Raw genomic sequence first — 21,622 nt, 5'->3', positions numbered from 1 at the left:
ATATATTTTCAAGATTGTCATAATTTCCTAATTCTATATATGTATTTTGTTTAAAATATGTTTTTAATATTTTTATAACTTATTGGAAAAATATACATTCAGCTTTTGTGTGTAAAATGTCTGTTGATATGATAGACTTATATTCTATGTGACGAGTTTGCTATAGTAAGTACTATAAATGTATTTTTGTTAGTGGAAGATTTTTCTCATGTTTCTCTCTTAAATAATGTAATCCTTTTCAGATTCATAGTGTTTATTAAAGATTTCAGGAGATAAAATAAGAAATAAGATATAAAAACTTGGTTCACTTCTCCCCATACAAAGATAGTTCATATTAATATATGAAGTATACCTATATCTCATTTTTTTATCTGCAATATTTTAAATATATAATTTTTTTTTCATATTGCTTGGCATGTTAAGATTAAAGAAGAATGATGCTTTGGGCTTCTAATATTAATTATGAGGAGGCGAACTATATAAAATTAATCTGAATGATCAAGGCAGATACACAGAAAAATAACGAGATCTTATGCATTTTCCTGATTGGGAAATCACATTATATTCTTATGTGGATCACCTTTGTTTGGTGTTATATTTTCACGAAGATCCATTAATCTTCCCAGATAGGTTATACTATCTCATAATTCTCCTGCCATTTTTCAATACCCCATCTCCTTTTTTGCTTATAGTGTTTTATTGTTTTCTATAGAGACCCAGGCCCTGACATATATATATATATGATTAGAATAAACCATAATCCACGATCCTCAAATATGCAATACAGAACTTGACACCAGATATTTGGAGTGATGTCATTGTTAAGAATGATGCTGACAGTATATGCTAGTCTTACCTCTCTTATTAATGGAATAGAGATTATTAGGGAGCAAAGAGGCCAGAATATATTGTTTTATTTGACAGAGATTTCATTCATGAAATTCTCTCTATGAATCAAGCTTAAAACAAAATATTATTTGCCTCATGGAAGGAGAACTGACTCTGGGTGGTGAACACACAATGGAATATATAGATGATGTATTACAGAATTGTACACCTGAAACCTATGTAACTTTACTAACAATTGTCACCCCAATAAACTTTAACTATATACATTATTTGCCTCAAAGATGGTAGGAAGCATGTAGTCATGATTCTGCCTCTCTATTTAGTCTGAATTCATAAGAGACTAAGGCTAGGGACAGTGAGTTCTGTTCAAGGGTAAATCACACTGTACGGAAACTATATTCTGAATTTAATCCCTGTTGTTATTAATGGAAATATCTTATGTCACCTTAAAATCTTCCCAAATGTAATACTATTCACTAAATACGAGGTGTGATTAAAAAAAAAATACAGTGAATGTTTAAATTAAAAAAAAAATCCATTACAGGAAAAGACACATTGCCATTAATCCTCAAAATACTCCCCTTCACTTTGAACACACTTATCCAATCATTCTTGCCACTTTCTGAAGCAGTTCTGGAAGTCCTCTTTTGTAAGTTTCTTATTTGCGCTGTTGTGGCTGCCTCAATGTCCTGAATCAATTCAAAACGTTTACCTTTTATGGTCATTTTGACTTTGGGGAAGAGCCAGAGGTCATGCAGTGCCAGATTCAGTGAATAAGGTGGATGAGGACACACCGTAATGTTTTCATTGACAGAAATGCGGCACCAGAAGCGATGTGTGACATCGAGTGTTGTCATGATGGAGGAGGAAACCATTTTCCCATTTCATGTTAATGAACTGTTTGTGATCCATTATTTATGACACACTTTAAAACATACCTTCTGTCAACCGTAGCTGACACCTGACTGACTGCACCAAATAAGTTGAACCTTGTCATACACTGTTACTAAGGCCCAATGAGCCACTTCCCGTATTGAAGATCCCTGACTTTCCATTGGGTAGCACTCAGCAGCTTCATTCACCATAATTTTTGCTCACAACACAAAGGCACCATATCACACATCGCTTCTGGTGCTTTCTTTAGTGTAATTCTCTTAAAAATTTTGTAGCCTTGTTTATTTGTTTTCTTTGTTTTCAGTTACTCCATTATACAAGGGCCACCATCCACAAATATCATGAGACTTGCCCTTCTCAGGTTTGGGCTGAAAGTCCATGTGCAGTGGTGTAATATGCTTAAGCTTCTTAGAAATATTTTTTGTCTAGTTAACAGAGTTTATGAAATACACATCAAATCTTTCTGAAGTCTTAACAGAGGACCTTATATCTAGAACTGTGAGATGACATTCATTTTTATGCCATTTTTTATTTTGAGAGTTTTTGCTCGTAGGAGAGGCTGGGCATGAGAACTAGTTTTATATTTGAAATTAGCAATTCTTAGCTCATTTAAAGGTTTGTAATTCTGCTTAAAAACTTAATATTTACTCTTTTAACTCATCTCTACTTATCCATACTTTAGCATATCGTACACTAAAAGACACAGCTGTCATTTTCAATATTCTGCTTGGAAATCTTAGCTGACTCCACTGCTCCTTGAGGTGTATTTTCTATTTTCGACCTCAGTATCAGTGATGGTATTCCAAAACTTTTCTAGCACTACATAACATGAATCAGTTTTTCCTTTCCTGTAGAAATAGTTACTCACTTGATACTGGACTGAAAATAAGGAACTGAATTAATTGACTGAAAATCATTATGGTTCTAGCTGACATAGATTCCAGCCTTCAGAACAATGTAACTGTGATGACTTGTCTTTCCAAGAATTGAAACATCAACTTCCTAAGTTCCTCAGCCCCAAAGCCTCTGAGCCTCACAAGAGCTGCAGGGCCTCTTGTACAGAGACTCTAAACAGCTGGAGTAAGGACCTCCTTTCCTAGGAATACGATTGAATAAGGGAACTGAAAGTGGTTTTCCCTTCATTTGTCTTAAATATTTGTCTTGTTTAAACATTTCCTAATATGAAGTTCATGAATTTGTATTCACTTTATTTTTCTTTTCAATTTTAGTATATGTGCTGCTGAAGCTAGCACGTTTATTTTTCTTTTCAAATGAAAGGCTTTTCATATATTTGGCTGTCTGCTCCACTCTCTTGGCAAAACCCAAATCCTGTAGGGATTGTTCTAGGAAAGAAAACTGCCCAGAAGAGGTTACTTTGTTTGAATTTGTTCAAAATAGTCAAATAAACTAATCTATAATGACCCTACATGCTTTTTCATTTAAAATAGTAATAATGTAAAAAGCAAGAGGCTGTTTCTGCAACTTAGAAATGAGAGGATTATTTTTCTGATAGAAATACCTGGGAGATTTCTGAAACTGAAATTTCTACCTAGGCTGGACTCTATCTTCAATTGGTATCTGGTCCTGTCTTTTTGTTAATTTTCCTTTGCATAGATATCTCTCATTGCTTGTAGAAACTTGTGCATGGTCACCATTATCTGGGATAAAGTTGGGGAGGGGTAGAGACACTTTTAATTAGGGAGGGAGAGTCCTTAGTGATAAGCTGTTTGAATGGCTGAAAGGCTAAAGAGTTGTAATACTATCTGTGAGAACGCTCAGTCATTGGCTATTTCAGGAAGGTAAATCCCAGCATTTGTCTCTTTAGATACTATAGAGAGAGAGTAATGGCCAGAGACATGAATGTTATCCCAAATCCTCAAAGTAAAGTGCTTTTTGGTTGCCTCACCATAATTACTGAGAAAAAGTGCATTCAAATAACCACTGTCAGTGTTTTAAAATTTTGTGTTGGCCAATAATGGGTTTTGCCAGGTTATTTCCACAAATTAGTTTTTACATAGCCATGAAAACTTAGCAGCTTTGTTTTTCTGTGAAGGAAATTTCCCAGCAGGTGAGAATGTTCAACTATTTTTGCACAGTAAATATTTCTTTTATTTAGATGTCTTTTATTTTTTTTTTCTTATTAGTTAAAGTTTATTAGGGTGACAATTGTTAGTAAAGTTACTTAGGTTTCAGGTGTACAATTCTGTAATATATCATCTATGTATGACATTGTGTGTTCACCACCCAGAGTCAGCCCAGCAATCCCTCTCCTGGGTATCTATCCCAAAAATCTGAAAACATTTATTTGAGTGTCTTTATAGTCTAGACATCCACGTTGCATACTGCTACACTTATCTGAAGGACTGAGATGGTGGGGAGTCTGTGTGGATATATGGAAAGTGTGACCACATGAAACTAGTTCTAGATCTACTGATCAGCTATACGTCGTTACATGTTCTGTGGCCACACAGATAGTGAGGTATCTACTCTCGGTGAAAGGAACACTGATTTCAGAGACTAAGGGAAAGACTCAAGGTGAGTTCTTAAAACAACCAACAAGGGACGCTCATTGAAAACTCATATACAATATATTTAAATATATCTAATGTCTTAAATATATAATTTCATTGGAGGAAGTCTGAATTGAGAAAATTAAACTAGTCAAACACAGAACTTAATCAGAATATGCAAAATGTATTTGGATTCAGTGTTACAGCCTGATGGGTGTTTATTGCCCATTTTGTTAAATAGCAAAGAGAAACACATAATACATTACAGATTACTGAATGGATTTGTAATTGGTTCATAGGCTATTATAGTTTACGTGGTATGTTAATATTTATAATTTAAGGCTTTTAAATTAGAGAATTTAAAATTGTACACATACCACATGTGTTAAAATATAAAGGACTAAATGCCTGTTCTGTTCTGGAAGCTTCATATAGGATTTGGGGATTTTGATTTGTAAGCTTGATATGTGTGAACCTTTTAAAATGATGCCAGCAACCCCTATTTGTGCAGATTCATCAAGAAACCTGTGCTCAGGGAAGTACCTTGCTGACTGCCACTTAGAGGATCATAAAACTATAATTTTCAAGTACTATAGAGGGTTTTTTTGGTTACTGTGGAATTTTAATTTGTCTTTTTAAAAGGCCATATTCTTAAGAAGCTATGTTAAATAATGGTTTTTAAATAAAGAAGTGTTACCTTAGTGGTTTAAGTTGAAAGCCCAGTAACACCATCTTTCAGTTTTTACAGTATAGAATCCTTGATGATTTAAATGACTGAGAATAGTGTATATACCTAATTTTTACATCTACAGAATTTAACTGGCTAGTAGAAGATTTATCCTGGTGACAAACATTGCTGATTAAAAAGAGAAAGGGCAATAGATAGGCCTGCCGAAAGTAAAAAGTGGGAAAGAACTGGTTATAGACTCCCAGAGACTACCTCATACCTTTATGCTCTTGGAGCCTTTATCAGTCTACAACTTCAGTGATGGGACTCCTGAATCACCTGGAAGCAGTAGGTGATGGAAGCATTTACAGTGCTCATAGCTGTCTTCTACAGAAAGCTCAGCTTTTTCTCTACACGTCCCCCTCTCTCCCCCTGCCAGATCTATGTGAATGGACTCAGCTTATCTACATTTGAGGTTTAGGAATCCTGTAATTTTCTTCAGCCGTGAATAAGCAAAAAGATTGTGTTTGTAGCTATAGTTGTTCACTTCTTTTCTCTTGTTTAACTGCCCTTACCATCAAATGTAGGGACTCTGAGGAGTCATTTCTTTTTTCCCTTTTATTAAATTAAATTAATTATTTAAGATTTTTAAAAATTATTTTCAGGTGTACAAAACAATGTAATAGTTAGACATTTCACCCCTCACAAAGTGATAACTCCCCTCCCCCCATCGATTGCCCCTCTGACATCGTATATATCTGTTACAATTCCATTGACTCTATTCCCTATGCTGTACTTCACATCCCGTGACTATAAATATATACAAAATTATACTTGATGTTCAATATTATGCAGCTTCTGGTGTACAGCGCCGTGGTCAGGCATCTGCCCCGTCTGTGAAGTGGTCTCCCTGATAAGACAAGTGCCCATCTGACACCCTACAAAATCTTTACATTATTGATTAGAGTCCCCAACCTGCCTTTCGTATCCATGTGGCCATACCATGGCTACCAATTTGTACTTTCTAATCAGCTCAACTTCTCCCTCATCCCCACCCCCTCCCATCTAGCAATCATTTTTTTCTCTATATGTCTGAGAGTATTTCTGTTTAGTTTGCGCATTTATTCGGTTCTTTAGATTCCACATATAAGTGAGATCATATGGTATTTGTCTTTCTTCGTCTGACTTATTTCACTGAGTATAATGTTCTCTAAGTCCATCCCTTTTTTTTAATTAAATGTATTGGGGTGCCATTGATTAATAAAATTATATAGGTTTCAAGTGTACATTTGTATAACACATCATCTATATATTGCATTGTGTGTTCACCACCCAGAGTCAATTCTCTTTCCATCACCATATATTTGATCCCCTTTTCCCTCTTCTACCACCCTCCTTCTCTCTGGTAACCACTAAACTGTTGAAGTTAAAGTGGTTACTCTGGTAACTACTAAACTGTTGTCTGTATCTATGAATTTTTGCTTATTTGTTTGTCTTGTTTGTTTGTTGCTTTCAGTTTTATATGCCACATATGAGTGAAGTCATATGGTTCTCGACTTTTTCTCTCTGATTTCTTTTGGTTAGTAGGATAATCTCAAGATCCATCCATGTTGTGACAAATGGCAGTATTTCATCTTTTCTTATGGCTGAGTAATATTCCATTGTACATATGTACCACATCTTCTTTATCCAAACATCTATTGAAGGACACTTTGGTTGTTTCCATGTCTTGGCCAATGTATATAATGCTGTAATGAACATAGGGGTTCATATATCTATATAGATAAAAGTTCTCAGATTTTTGTGTGCATATACCCTGAAGAGGAATTACTATGTCATGTGGTAATTCTATTCAGCTTCCCTAGCTACTAGGGAAATGCAAAGCAAAACCACATGTGATACCACCTCATACCTGTTAGAATGGCTATCATTAAGACAAGTATAAAAATTTTTGGAGAGGCTGTGGAGAAAAAGGAACCTCTACGTACTGCTGGTGGGAATGTAAATTGGTACAGCCACTGTGGAAAACAGCATGGAGTTTCCTCAACAAACTAAGAATACATTTTTTTTTCTTTTTTGAATTTTCTTTCCTTTACTAAGATGTGGTCTGTGTTTATTTGTTACGGCTTTTCAAGGTGCCTCCTGAATAACCCCTGGAAACCTCAGGGGAGTGGGTTTCCAGCACTTCTTCATTAAAGGATATATTTCTGAAGATTTTTCAAAGAAGGCTAATCTCACTTAATTATCACATTACTATTCTTATTGCTTGTAGATATTCATTTCTAGATATAATTTCTCTTTATTCATTTGATCCTTTTTTCGTTTTCTACTATTTAGCTCTCCCTATGATGCATAGATCCCATTTTTTGTCTATTATTCTGCTTGCTTCTAATCAAAATACATTCCATCACAGGTAAATGCTACTACTCATATATCATAAAATAGATAATTCCTGAGGTACAATCTTATCTTATGCCCAAATAGGGATTCATAAATTATAGGAATAATATTCCTTTTATCCTGGACTGTTGTCTGTAATTCTTATCAAATTGATGACAAAGATGATTTCTTCTGATATTGTGTTCTTGGTGAAGCATTCAAGAACATTAATAATAGCTGTCATTTATCAAACCTTTAGTGGGTGCCAGGCAGCTTTCTAGATACTTGTAATAATAACCTAAGAGGTAGGCACTATTGGTATACCCATTCTAAAACTGATGAAACTGAGGCACAGAGAGGTTCATTAAGTTGCCCAGGGTCACATAAAAAGTAAGTGGTGAAACTAGGATCCCAGCCCCGGCAGTGCAGCTCCAGAGTCCATATTATTCATTACTTGCTACATTCTCTCCCAAGGATGTTTTAGGTATTAATTTCAGTTATACACTGAATGAGTAACTTGTGGTCATTATTTGGCCTCTGTAATTATAAATGAAATGGACAGAATTACAACTCCTTAAAAAGCTGACAGTCGAAAAAAAACTCCAAAACAAAAAAAACCCCAAACACCTGGCAGTCACACAGTCAGACCAAGTAATTGCTGTAGACAGCAATGTGCTAAATAATTTTGTAGTTATTTGATACAGTTCAAAGTCTCTTGAAATGTACTGAGAGATCCATGATGACTGAATATCCGTTAGATAAAAAGGACTGAACATCTAATAATGCATTCACAGAGTATTAAGTGAGTTATTCCAGAAGAGGCATTATTTTTGCTGGTACATAAATCATATTGTAAAGGGACTCACCACAAATACTACCAACTCAAAGGACTGACTCTGTGCCAATTTATTTAGAGTTGTTGGTTTTGGGTTTTTTTCTTTTTCTTTTTTTCTTTTGCCATCAGAGAGTAAGTTTCTGGAGGGCAGGAACCCTTTCACTGTTCATCATTGCTGACTTCTGTGTTACCGGCTGACATACTTTAAATCATTCTCTATGAAATGTGTGACTGACTGTTGGGCCTTTGATTATTCTTCTCTGTAGACATCCGCTAAGACTTAGAGATAGAATCTCTTCCTTGTAGCACCACTGAAATCATCTGAGGAGAAATACAATTGTCAAGGAAAGATGTAATGGGCTCTTTGGAAGAAGAACACATAGATATTTACTAAATGTTTATTGTGTGTAAACCACTGGAGAAGATAAAACGATGAAGATGTACTCCACAACATAATAAGGGATGTACTCATAGTCGTGGTCACCATTTCATTACAGGTCCCATTCTCCTGACCTCTCATCCCCGAAACAACCCTTACAGAAGAGTAAATGGGATGTAGTAACAATATGACAGAATTTTTCTTCCTGAGCCTCACTCAGGATCCTGAGGGGCAAAAAGCATTATTTGTCATGTTTTTACTCACCCACATTGTGACCATGGTGGGCAACCTGCTCACTGTGGCGACTGTTCTTGCCAGCCCCTCCCTGGGCTCCTCCATGTACTTCTTCCTTGCCTGTCTGTCGCTCATGGATGTCGTTTATTCCACTGTCATTTCACCCAAATTGATTATAGACTTATTCTGTGGACAGAATAAGTCCACAGAATTATTTCCACAGGACATATGTCCACAGGACAATTATGTCCACAGGACAATTTCCTTCTCAGCTTGCATGGGATAGCTCTTTCTGTAACACCCATTTGGGGGCGCTGAGGTTTTCCTTTTGGTGGCTATGGCCTATTATCGCTATGTGGCCATCTGTAAGCCACTGCACTACCTGAGCATCAGGAATAGACAGGCTTGCTTCCTGCTGCTGGCAGTGGCCTGGGTTGGAGGTTTGGGGCACTCTGTGGTTCAACTTCTCTCTGTGTACAGCCTCCCATTTTGTGGCCCCAATATCATCGACCACTTCATCTGTGACATGTACCCGTTACTGGAACTTGCCTGCATTGATACCCGTTTTGTGGACCTCACTGTGGTTGCCAATGGCGGAGCAATAGCATGGTCATCTTTATCCTTCTGCTGATTTCCTATGGAGTCATCCTAAGTTCCCTGAATACTCACAGGCAGGAAGGGAGGAGCAAAGCCCTGTCTACTGCAGTTCCCACATTGCAGTGGTTGCCCTCTTTTTTGTTCCCTTTATTTTCATGTATGTTAGACCTGTTTCCAATTTCCCCATTGATAAATCCACACTGTGATTTACACAGTTATCACTCCCATGTTGAACCCTTTAATATACACCTTGAGAAACATGGAGATGAAAAATGCTATGAAAACACTCTGGTGTAAAAAGTTTACGTAGAATGAGAAAGTGTCACCCATCCTGAACACATTTGTTACAAATTATGAAGCAACAAACAGGCAGTAAATCCTAGCAATGGACAATTTAGTCAATCCAGTCGGTTCTCTAGGGATGCTTTTCTTTATACAAAGGCATAAAAAAGTACAATAAATTGTCCTTTGAGGTTAGAACCAATCTAATAGAGAAATTCTGGAGGATGAATAGAAAGCACAGGTATTTGTCCTGTTACAAGAAAAAATAAACTAAGTTCACCTTGTAACTTTGTTTTTTTCTCAGTTTATATTAAAATGGGACTTTAGCAGAAAGTTTTTTTCTCTTCAAAAGTGATAAAACAAGCTACCTTTGAAAATTTACTTTTACCCCCAACTAATCAGAAAGCAATTTGGCTAATATTTAGAAAAAATTTCTGGGGCCCAAAGAGTACTTTTTAAATTTTAATGTTTGTTATTCTATCCACACAGCAGCTTTTGGTAGCTGCATTATGCATTTTTGTCTTTAAGATTATACTTCCGTTCATCAGGTCAACGTCCATGAATTTGTAGTTCAGGATATTTAGATGGGAGATGATATCATATTTGGTTAAAGACTCTCAGTGAGCAATTTTGTTAGATGGGATGTTGGATGTGTTCACAGGTTGGGGTGAGCTTATTTGGGATGATTGAGGATGAAAACAGATTCTAGTTATTGATTAAAGGATGGAGAACCATACTAATCCAAGCTGTAAACGTGTTTTCATGCTTTAGCTCACTAGTTTTTATGTGCATTTTTGCCATTCTTCAAAGAATAGACAAGGTTCTTATGAAAATAAGAACCTTTATGATACTGAAAATAAAGGTAAAGAAATGTGTTATTTTGCACAGCAATCTGTTCTCTAAAAGTTGAATTAAACGTAAATAATTTTAATTCTAGACTTAATTCATGATTTGTTTTGGTACAGAGTTTTGTTTTCCAATTTTATGTTTAAAAACCAGGTTTTTCTCACTCTGTAGCCCATCCTGGAACATCACAAACTAGGAAGAAAATGGAATTGCTTTCATTATAATATTGAGCATCATGTATGCTTTATAAGAGTTTTCTAACTAAAAAATGTTTTGAACTTTTCTTACTTTAAAATTTTATTATGTGTTTTTCATGCATACCAATAAATATATGCAATTTATGTAAATTTTGTAGCCTCTTGCCTAAATTTTGATCAACTGTGTATACCATACCTCCCTGATACCATTGTTCTGCCTCCTCCTGTAGGTAATTCCAATGCTGAATGTTTCATTAACCACAGTTAAAAAGAATTTAACTACGTGTGTATGTATCCTTAAGGTATATAGTTTAGTTTTTCATACTCCTGAATTTCATTAAAATGATACGATGTAAGACATAGTTTTCTGAAACTTACTTTTGTCTAAGATTTATGCTGTTGCCTGTCTCTCTAATCCCATCATTTCCCTGCTGTATATTATTCCACATCTGCATATACCACAGATTATGTATCCATTTCAGTGGTCATTCAGGTTGTTGCTAGATTTTGATATTGCACAGATTGCTGTTGTAAACATCCTGTAAGGATTCTTTTGTGTAAGTAGGGTGTTTACACATTCGCTTTTACAGATGGTTAACGATTTTCTCTTGGAGTTGTATTATTATACCTACCATACCTATTAGCATACCTACCAGCAGTGTGTAACAGCTCCATCACTCCACATCCCTACCACTTGATATTGTCAGATGTTTGATATTTTTGCAACTCTAACAAGTATGACTCTGACTTCATTGTGGCTTTATTCTGCAATCCTAATTACTATTGAAGTTGAGCATATTTTCATGGTTATTGGACATTTTTTTTTTTACCATCTTTTATGAAATGTGTGTTCGTGTCTTTTGCCATTTTTTTCTACTGCTGTTTTTCTGTCGTTATTAATTTGTTGGAGTTCTTTAGGAATCCTGTGTACGCATTTCTTTTTTGTTTATATGTATTGCAAAATTTTCATTTTTACACTTCTATAATTTTATTGGATGAATAAGAACTTAAATGTAGTCAAATTTCTCAGTCAGAAATGTAGTTAAATTTCTCAGTCTTTGTGATTATGGTTAGAAAATAATTTGTTAAGTAAGAGAAATGCTGTCATATGGCTGGGAAAGTATCATTCTATGTTGTCTTCTAAGGATTTCAGATATTGCATTTTTTAATTTTCAAATTTAATCCAACTGACTATTGATTTTTGTGTGTGTGTACACTGTGAAGTAAATGCTCAAATTTTTTTCTAATGTAGAGAACCAATTGTCTATGCATCATTTATCAAATAGTTCATCCTTTCACATATTGAGTTTTTTATTTATGTCTGAGTTTAGTTCTGATTTATTTATTATGGTGAAATAATCAATTTTTCTAAGCTTGTGTTTATGTATATAACTTTATAATAAGTTTTCATATCTGATAGGACAGGTCTCTCAACATGTCTTTTTAAAAAGAGATTTGGCTACCTTGGGCCTTTGTTTCTCCATATACATATCAATTCATCTTGTCATGATAAAAAAGCTGTTGGATTTTTATATTGGAATTGCATTGACGCTATTGACAATTGACTCTTCCTACCCATGATTATAACAACTCATAACTCTGTACTCATTTAGGTCTTTAATGCTCTTAAAGTTTTAAAATTTTTTTTAAAAGTTCTTTCTTACATCTTTTAATAAATTTCTTCCTACATATTTTATTACTATTTGTTACTTTTTGTCTTGTTACTATTTGTCTTGTTGATGATAGCCATTCTGACTGGGGTGAGGTGATAATCTCATTGTGGTTTTCATTTGCATTTCTCTTTTGGTTAGTTTTTTTTTTTAACATGACAAGTGTTCAGGAAGAAGCACACAAGTACATGTAGATAAGTAGATGACTCAGGCGTCTGCATTTGGAGCCGAGGTCCAGACAAACAGAGATGAAATGAGCTCACCATTGGGAACATAGCCAACTACGGGTTTAATCAGAATTCCAAATATGTTGGAGAGAGGTGACCAGGGTTACTTTCTTACTTACGATAGTGTAACATTGAGAAAGTTATTTTAAACATCTCTACACCTCAGTTTTTTTTAACCTCTTAAATGAATCGAAAAATATGTACTTTAAGAAGTTATTTGTGACAACATGTATGGATCTTAAGATTACCATGCTAAGTGAAGTAAGTCAGACAGATACAGTCGAGAACCATGTGACTTCTCTCATATGTGGGATATAAAACTGAAAGCACCAAACGATCAAGGAAAGCAAACAAAGAAAAACTCACAAACACAGCCAACAGTTTGGTCATAACCAGTGGGTAAGGGGGAAGGGAAGAGGTAAGAGAGGGTAAAAGGTGTTAAATATATGGTGATGGAAGAAGAACCAAGTTTGGGTGGTGAGCACACAACGCAATATATGGATGATGTATTATAGAATTGTACACTTGAAACATATATAATTTTACTAACCAATGTCTCCCCAGTAACTTTAAAAACAAACAAACAAACAAACAAAACAACAGCATTGGGGTTCCAGTAACAGAAATGTTCTCAATAATGTTCATTTAATAATGGAAAAAAGTTGTGATGTTTAAATGGCACCGTTTATGGAGAGTGTTAACATAGTGCCTGGCACACATTATTATACAATATACTTGTGGGTGGTTTTTAGAAAATATGAGTGTGTAAAATAAGACAAACTTTTTTTTTTAATTGAGGAAAACTTTCTTCTAATAAACATCTCAATTAAAGTAGAAGAGCCAGTCAAGAAGTGCTACCTAATCATATGCTATACTATGCTAGTGCCCGAAGGGTAAGGAGTGTCTATTCATTTGTGTTTCTACTTCAGCACTAACCACAATTACTAGCATAGCAGGTATTCAGTAAAAATAAATGAATCTATGAATAACTCTGGTATCAATAATTTTTCTGTTCTCAGTTTCCTTGCAGTCCTTTATTTCTGCATTTCTTCCTACTTGTAGGAATATATAAAGATATATAATTAATTTTTTGACTGTGTATCTTGTGACCTTACTAAACTCACTTATAGTATCTGCTATTGTAGATTCTTTCAGATTTTCTAAGTATATCACTGTTTTGTCTGGGGATAGGATAATTTTAATTCCATCCTTTCAAATGTGATGAATTTTATTTTATTTTTTTCTTGTGTTATTGCTCCAGTTAATTTAGGACCTACATCTGGTTTTGAATATGAGTGGTGAATCTTGGGGTGAAGGGTTTTGGGTTATTGTGATTAAGTATGATGCTAACTGTAGGGTTTTGGAAATGTCTGGTATCATATGGGGAAGTTATCGTCTGTTCCTCATCTGTCAAAGGTTTTTATCAAAACTGAAAGTTGATTTTGTCTCAGTATTTTTTGCATCTACTGTGTTTCCCTAAAATAAGACCTAGTCAGACAATCATCTCTAATATGTCTTTTGGAGCAAAAATTAACATAAGACTTTGTATTATATTATATTATAAATATAACATATATTATAGTAAAATAAGAACTAGTGTTATGTTATGTTATGTTATGTTATGTTATGTTATGTTATATTATACCTGGTCTTATATCATAGTATAAGACTGGTGTAATATTAATTTTTGCTCCAAAGACACGTTAGATCTGATTGATGTTCAGGGAAATACGGTATTGAGATGATCATATAATTTTACTTTGTCTGCTGATACAGTGAACTATATACATTGATCTTCCAATACTAAACCAGCCTTGCATTCTCAGGAGAAATCCCAGCTGGTGTCATGTATAACTATTGATTTGCTAGAACTTTATTGAGTATTTTACACCTGTGTTCATGTATGAATCTGCACGTTTCTTTTACATTCTTTGATTTTGGCATCAAGGTAACACTGGCCTCATAAATGAATTTGGGGTGTTTCATAATCTCCTATATTCTGGAAACTTTTCTATTGAATTGATTGTATTTCTTCCTTAAGTGCTTAGTAGAATTCATCAATGGTGTGATTTACCTTTGGATTCTACTTTCGTGAAAGGATTTTTTATTATGAATTTAAGTTCTTTTGTAGCAAAAGAGATCCTCATATTATCATTTTTTTAAAAAAGTGAGCTTTGGCAATTTGTGTGCTATAGTGAATTAGTCCCTTTAAATTGTCACATTTATGAGCATAGGGTCATCTGTAGTATTTCTTTATTATCCTTTTAATGTCTGTAAGTTTGTTTTATGTTCTCTCTTCCATCCCTGACATTTGTAATTTGTGTGTTCTCTCCTTTTCATTCTAGATCAGTCTGGCTAAAAATTTATCTATTTTGTTGATAGTTTATTCTTCATCTCATTTGTTTTTCTGTATCATTTTACTGTTGTCATTTCCATTGAAGTGTAAACATTTTGGTAGTAGTTGTGAGAATTTTATTTTATAATTCTGTTTTTTGGTAGAAATTGTAAGTGCTCTTCACTAGCAGTGCTAAAGAGGATCAGAGGCATCCTGAAACCTTTATTATTCTAATTGTATCTCATGTATTTCTATTGTGACATAAGCATAAAGGCTCACATAAAGAAGAGGAAAATTGTGCTTTAAAAACAATCATAAATAAAAAAAGACCGTTTTTAGTGTTTCACTATGAAGCATAATACAGACTTTGAGCTAAAAAATTTACATTAAGGAAAATCTATTATCATAATATAACCATATATTTCTCAGAAAGTGAGAATTAATTTACTATGCTTAGAAACCTATAAATATGATCATTTTTTCCCCTTAACCTATTTTCATAAAATATAGGTAAATTTCAAAATATTTCATTATCATTATACTTGGAAGGTTAATTCAGGCTAAGGTGGGAAACAGGGATTAGATTCACTCTGCTGCCTGAAACAAGCCAATAAATCAAAAATAAAAAGTATATGAAATAATGATTTTGAAGACACTAGCCCTCAGAAACAACTGATAGTGATCACTGAGAGAGGGGAAGCAAACAAGTTGAGCCCTGGGATTGTCCCAGCTTGTTGCCTTTACAATGTGTACTGCTGTGGTACAGACAAGGATACCCAGGAAAATCCTGGTAGATGCCCTGAGTGAGGAGATGAAGGTGAGAGTCCCAGGAGACCAAGGCAGCTGAAATTCTGCAGGTGGAACACTAGAGAGGCTAGAGGGGTAGAAGGAGAGTGATTCGGACTTGTGGTGCTTAATTTACAAATCACTGGGAAAGGTTACATTTTTGTTACTAATTCTAGTTGAATTACCTTTTTATAAAATACATATTCTACATGATGTAACTTTTTTGAAATGCATTGCAACTTGTTTTATTGTCTAGTGTACTATCTATTGTGGTGAACGTTCCAGGAGCCTGTGAGACAAATGGAGTGAGCAGTCCCCTCTCCCATTCCAGCACAGATCCTATCTACTTGCCTGACTGAAACTATGTGACAAACTGCCACACTTTGTCTGCATTTGAAATAAGTTTTGAATCACTTGTTCTGAAATTAACACTTATCAACTTCTGTAAGTCAGTTCAGATGTCATTTGCAAAGACATAGCTTAAATTTAAACAGGTCAGACGAGATCGGGCACATTCAGGGTGGTATGGCTGTAGACAAGAGTTGTGCACCTGAAATTTATGTAATTTCACTAACAATTGTCACCCCAATAAATTACAAAAAGATTAAACAGGTCTGCCTATTTTGAAGGTCATGATTTTTACGTATTTCACTTCTGCCCAGACTGGACTTTTCCCTTTTGGTCATTTGACCTCAAGTTATTCTTTAATGGTTTTCCCCCAAGGACTTGGTTCTGTAAATGCTGTTCTACACAGTGATTATATGTGCAGTACTCACAATTATGATCAAGGTCCCAATGAATTTAATTAGAGAAAAATCACCCTTGGAGATGCACCAACCGAATGACTCAATATGCTGTGTTGCATTTCCAGTGTAGATAAAGTGTTTTCAGGTCTTTGTCTTTTTCTCAGATTGTGTTTGTTTGTATGGGTTTTCACATGGCTGACTTTTTCAGGAATTGAAATGATGGACTCACCACGTAGAGTGTGTACATGAAACTGTTCTCCATCCTTTAGGTAACCCAAGTGCAACAATGCTGTATGAAGGCAGGCCAGCCTAACTGACTAGGCATCATGATATTGTAAAGGCTGTTTCACTATTTCACCTCTTGTTGCTATTAAACACAAGCTGTAAAATATTTACTAAATAATTCATACGCAAGTTACAATTTTCTCACCTATAAAAATGTCTAATTAACAATATTTTGTTATTAGGGAAATTCTGCCAACAATGAATGTTATGATTCTCTGTTCACAATCAGATTCGGAGTTCTTTAGTAAAAGGACATTCGTATTCTTTTTGAAAATCCCAGTAATTTGAAAGGCAGGATTTTTTCAGAAAGACTGAGATGAGTCAGATTTCCCAGAAGCATGGAAAGATTTGGTCCCATGGAAACAGTTCAGGGCCAGTGATGGGACATGTGTTGTTTTGCTCTCCGTGTCCACAGAGATGGCATCAGTGTGGGGAGGGTAAGGGAGAGGGCACCACAGCCCAGAACATAGGTTGAAAGTCTCTCTTGTTATGCAGGTAACCCAGGGAATGCATTTATGCATGAGATTCTGAGATAGACTTTACATTTTGCAAGAGGACATTGATGGTGTGAAAATTGACAGTCTTATAAAAGTTATCTGATGTGATTCTCATCAAAAACCACATCCTCTGTGAGTACTGAAGTATGTGGGGATTAATTCAATTCCGTATTACTCTGTTGGATATTTTCATATTATAAAGATCCAGAATAAATTTATTTTTTTCAAACATCAGTATTATTGGAAACTAATTTTAAGTGTAACTATTTCGGATATTTTAATGGGCAGATATTTCGAGATCTTATGATAGGTTCAATTAATATGTACTCTAAGCATTGTTTAATCTTAAAAATTAGCAGATAAGGTAGAACTTGATTGAGGGCCTTTCAAAAATCCAAGTTAAAATTATAGTTCACAAGCTGTTACTTCAATTTCAATGTACAGGTGAGTTTTTGCATTTTATCATACTATTTTAAATATTTTTATTGGCCATTTTAAACTATTCCTTCTTGAATTGCCTGTTTATGTAATTTACCCACAGTACTGTTGGTGTGTTTGTCATTCATTAGTTAATTCCCTAAATCTCTTTCTCTGTTTTAGATATTAACTCTGTGTATGTCCTCTAAAATGTAAATCTTTTTCACAAACTACTTTCATCTATTAACTTTATGGTATGTATTCCTAAATCCTTAACAGAATTTGATGTTGACTATTTGGGATTTCAGTGATTAATAAGAAGATTCTTCCACCTCTTGAATACGGAAAGTCATCTCCTTTATTAAATAGAAAGTAAACATAAAGTAAATTTTTCTTTAGTTGTTTATTAAAACTCAAATCAATTTTTATTTTTGCATAAGGTATTAGCTATATTGTCAACTTTGTGAGCTTCCAGATGAAAAGCTACGTGTGGCAACCCATTCTTTTTATAACGTGTCCTTTCTCACATATGTCTCTAATTACTTGCCTCTCCAATAGTCTGTAAGATGGTTAAGGTTAGGGACCATGTTTTCAACAGCCTTATAGTCTTATAATCTTTGAAAGTACTGCAACATAGCAAATCATAATGCTTATTTGTTAAATGAATAAACAAATTATCTTCAGATTTCAGGAAGTAATACAAATATTTACAGGTAATTGTGTCTTGAGCCCTGAAATAAGACATACAGAAGAACCTATGGAACAAAGGAACAATGTGACTGAGTTTGTCCTCTTGGGGCTCACCCAGAACCTTCAAGGTCAGAAGATATTGTTTGTCGTGTTCTTGTTCATCTACATTGTGACAATGGTGGACAACCTACTCATTGTTGTGACTGTCATGGTCAGCCCAACCCTGGACGCCCCTATGTACTTCTTTCTTGGCTACTTATCCTTTATTGATGCTGTTTATTCTACTACGATTACTCCAAATATGATTATAGACTTAGTCCATGAGAAGAAAACCATTTCTTTTGAAGCTTGCATGAGCCAGCTTTTTATGGAGCACTTATTTGGTGGTGCTGAGATTCTACTCCTGGTGGTCATGGCCTATGACCGCTATGTGGCCATCTGCAAACCCCTGCATTACTTGACGATCATGAATCAACGAGTGTGCATTCTGCTGCTGCTGCTGGCTTGGGTGGGAGGGTTTTTGCATGCTGTAGTTCAGCTTCTCTTTGCTCTCAACCTTCCCTTCTGTGGCCCCAATGTCATTGACCATTTCATGTGTGACATGTACCCCTTATTAAGACTTGCCTGCAGCGACACCTACTTTATTGGCATCACTGTGGTTGCCAATAATGGCGGGATCTGTGTGGTCATCTTGGTGCTGTTACTCATCTCCTATGGGGTCATTCTGCACTCCCTGAAGAATCTTAGTCAGGAGGGGAAGCGCAAAGCCTTATCTACCTGTGGCTCCCACATTACTGTGGTGGTCCTCTTCTTTGTCCCTTGTATTTTTATATATATGAGACCTCCTTCTACCTTACCGATTGATAAATCCTTGACTGTATTTTACACCATTATCACCCCTATGTTGAACCCCTTAATCTATACTCTGAGAAATGGAGAGATGAAAAATGCCATGAAAAAGTTGTGGACCAGAAAAAGAAAATGAGGCAGCAGAGAAATGTATCATTTCTCTGAACGAAGCATTGTTCCTTCTAGGAAATCTTGTGTGATTATGGAACTGTAGCTAATTTCTCCTCAGGTTCTATAACTTGGGTATGATTAAAATCCTTTATTATGTGCTCTTTGCTGCATCTACTGTGAGGATAAGAGCATTCTCAGCAATCAGACTGTGGACATTCTGGAAAATGTGGACATTGCTCTAAAGGGACCACAGTTACTGTGAAGGGCCTCAGAGGCACCCTGTGGGAGGACTTCAATCACATCAACTCAGTATATTTGGAAAGAAAAAGAAGAGGCTCCAGGTTGACAAATGTTGAAGAAATAGAAGAGAGCTAGCTAATCTTCATACTCTCTGTTGTCACAGACAGAACACAAAGATGTTACATTGGGCTTCTGTTATAAGATGAGGTCTTTGTGCTCACTTCCCCATCAACATCGTTATTAAGGAGAATGGTTCTCTTGTTGAATCCAAAATTTCTTGAGTGAAAAATACGTCTGCAGAGTTTGGGTGAGGTCAAGTGTTGTTTGCTCGGTAGCTCAAGCCCAGAAAGATGAGTTAATTCTTGAACGAAATGATACTGAACTTGTATCAAATTCAATTAATTGTTTTGATTCAACAAGCCACAGAAGTTAGAAAACAAAGATATCAGAAAATTTTTGGATGCCGTCTACGTTTCTGAAAAAGGAACAGTTCAGCAGGCTGATGAATGAGATGTAAACTGTCCATCTATAGAAACAACAAAATGTCGAGTGATTCCTCCTACTTATTTGTGATATTTTAAAGATGCAATAAAAGTCATTTATTGAAAGCAAACATTTATTATGTGAATACTTCTGATGATCAAAATATATTTTTAAGATTGTCATAATTTCATAATTCAATATATAGTTTAAAATATATTTTAAATTTATTCATAACTTAGGAAAATATATATTCAGTTTTTGTATGTAAAATGTCTCTGTTGAGACTATAGATTTTTCTGTGATGAGTTTGCTATAGTTAATACTGAAAATTTGTGTTAATTTTGGAAGATGTTTCTCATGTTTCTCTCTTAAATAATGTAATCTTTTTCAATTAATAGTGCTTATTACAGATTATAGGAGATAAAATAAGAAATAAGATATGAAAACTTGGTTGACTTCTCTCCACAGAAAGATAGTTCATATTAATATTTGAAGTATACCTATATCACAGTTTTGTATCTGCAAAATATTTAAATGTATAATTTTTTTCATATTGCTTAGGATGCTAAGATTGAAGGAGAGTGACGTTGGGCTTGTGATATTCATCAGGAGTAGGCTAAGTATATAGAAAGAATCTGAATGAACAAGGAAGACATGTAGAAAAATAACTAAGTCTTATGTATTTTCCTGATTGGGAAATCATATTATCTCCTCATGTTAATCAACTTTGTTTGGTGTTATAGTTTCATGAATGTGATCCATTAGTCTTCCCAGGTAGTTCAGAATATCTCATAATTCCCCTGCCATTTTTCAATATCCCATCTCCTCTTTCGCTTACAGTTTTATAGGCTTCTATGGAGACCCAGGCCCTGCCTTATGTATTTAAAGTAAGAATAACCCATAATCCGTGAGCTTAAAATATGAAATACAGAGCTTGACGCCAGATATTTTGGGTGATATCATTGTTCAGAAAGATGCTGACAGTATATGTTATTCAAACATTCTTATAGCTATTCTAATCATTCTTGTTAATGGAACAGAGATTATTAGGTTACAAAGAGGCCAGAATGCATTGTTTCATTTGACAGATATCTCATTCATAAAATTCTCTCTATGAATCAAGCTTGAAAAAGAATATTTTTGCCTCAAAAATGGTAGGAAGCATGTAGTCGTGATTCTGTCTCTCTGTGTAGTCTGAATTCATAAGGGGCTAAGGCTATAGGTCAGTGTGTCCTTTTTAAGGGTAAGTCACAGTGTATGAAAACCTTATATCTTGAGTTTAATCCCTGTTATTATTACATGGAGATTTCTTATACCATCTTAAAGGCTTCCCAAAGATAACACTATTCACTACATACTTGGTGGGATAAAATAATATGGTGAATTTTTAAATAAAGAAAATTACAGGAAAAGACATATTGCCATTAATTCTGCTCAAAATACTCCTCCTTGCTTCAAACTCACTTATCTCATCATTTTTGCCACTTTCTGAAGCAGTTCTGGAAGTCCCCTTTCATAAGTGTCTTTAGTAGTGCAATCGTGGCTGCCTTAGTGTCCTGAATCTATTCAAAACGTTTAACTTTCGTGGTCATTTCAACTTTGGGAAAGAGCCAGAAG

General features: G+C 34.9%; 1 protein-coding gene and 1 pseudogene across 2 annotated transcripts; both read left to right on the top strand.

Annotated features, from left to right (window-relative positions):
- Positions 1-8,790: 8,790 nt before the first annotated feature.
- LOC308503368 (olfactory receptor 4A5-like) lies at positions 8,791-9,654 on the top strand (annotated as a pseudogene). The gene has a single exon. The product of its transcript is annotated as an olfactory receptor 4A5-like (transcript).
- An 8,729-nt stretch (positions 9,655-18,383) lies between these two features.
- On the top strand, positions 18,384-19,307 carry LOC308504339 (olfactory receptor 4A15-like; the record flags this gene model as incomplete). Its single annotated transcript, XM_081064684.1, has 1 exon — positions 18,384-19,307. The coding sequence occupies exon 1, from the start codon at positions 18,390-18,392 to the stop codon at positions 19,305-19,307; it is 918 nt and encodes a 305-aa protein (XP_080920810.1). The 5' UTR covers positions 18,384-18,389.
- Between the last annotated feature and the right edge of the window lie 2,315 nt (positions 19,308-21,622).

The sequence above is a fragment of the Rhinolophus hipposideros genome, assembly GCF_964194185.1.
Source record: "Rhinolophus hipposideros genome assembly, chromosome: 10".
Classification (NCBI taxonomy): domain Eukaryota; kingdom Metazoa; phylum Chordata; class Mammalia; order Chiroptera; family Rhinolophidae; genus Rhinolophus; species Rhinolophus hipposideros.
Note: the sequence above shows the minus strand (reverse complement) of the source record. Positions and strands in the feature narration are given on the sequence as shown.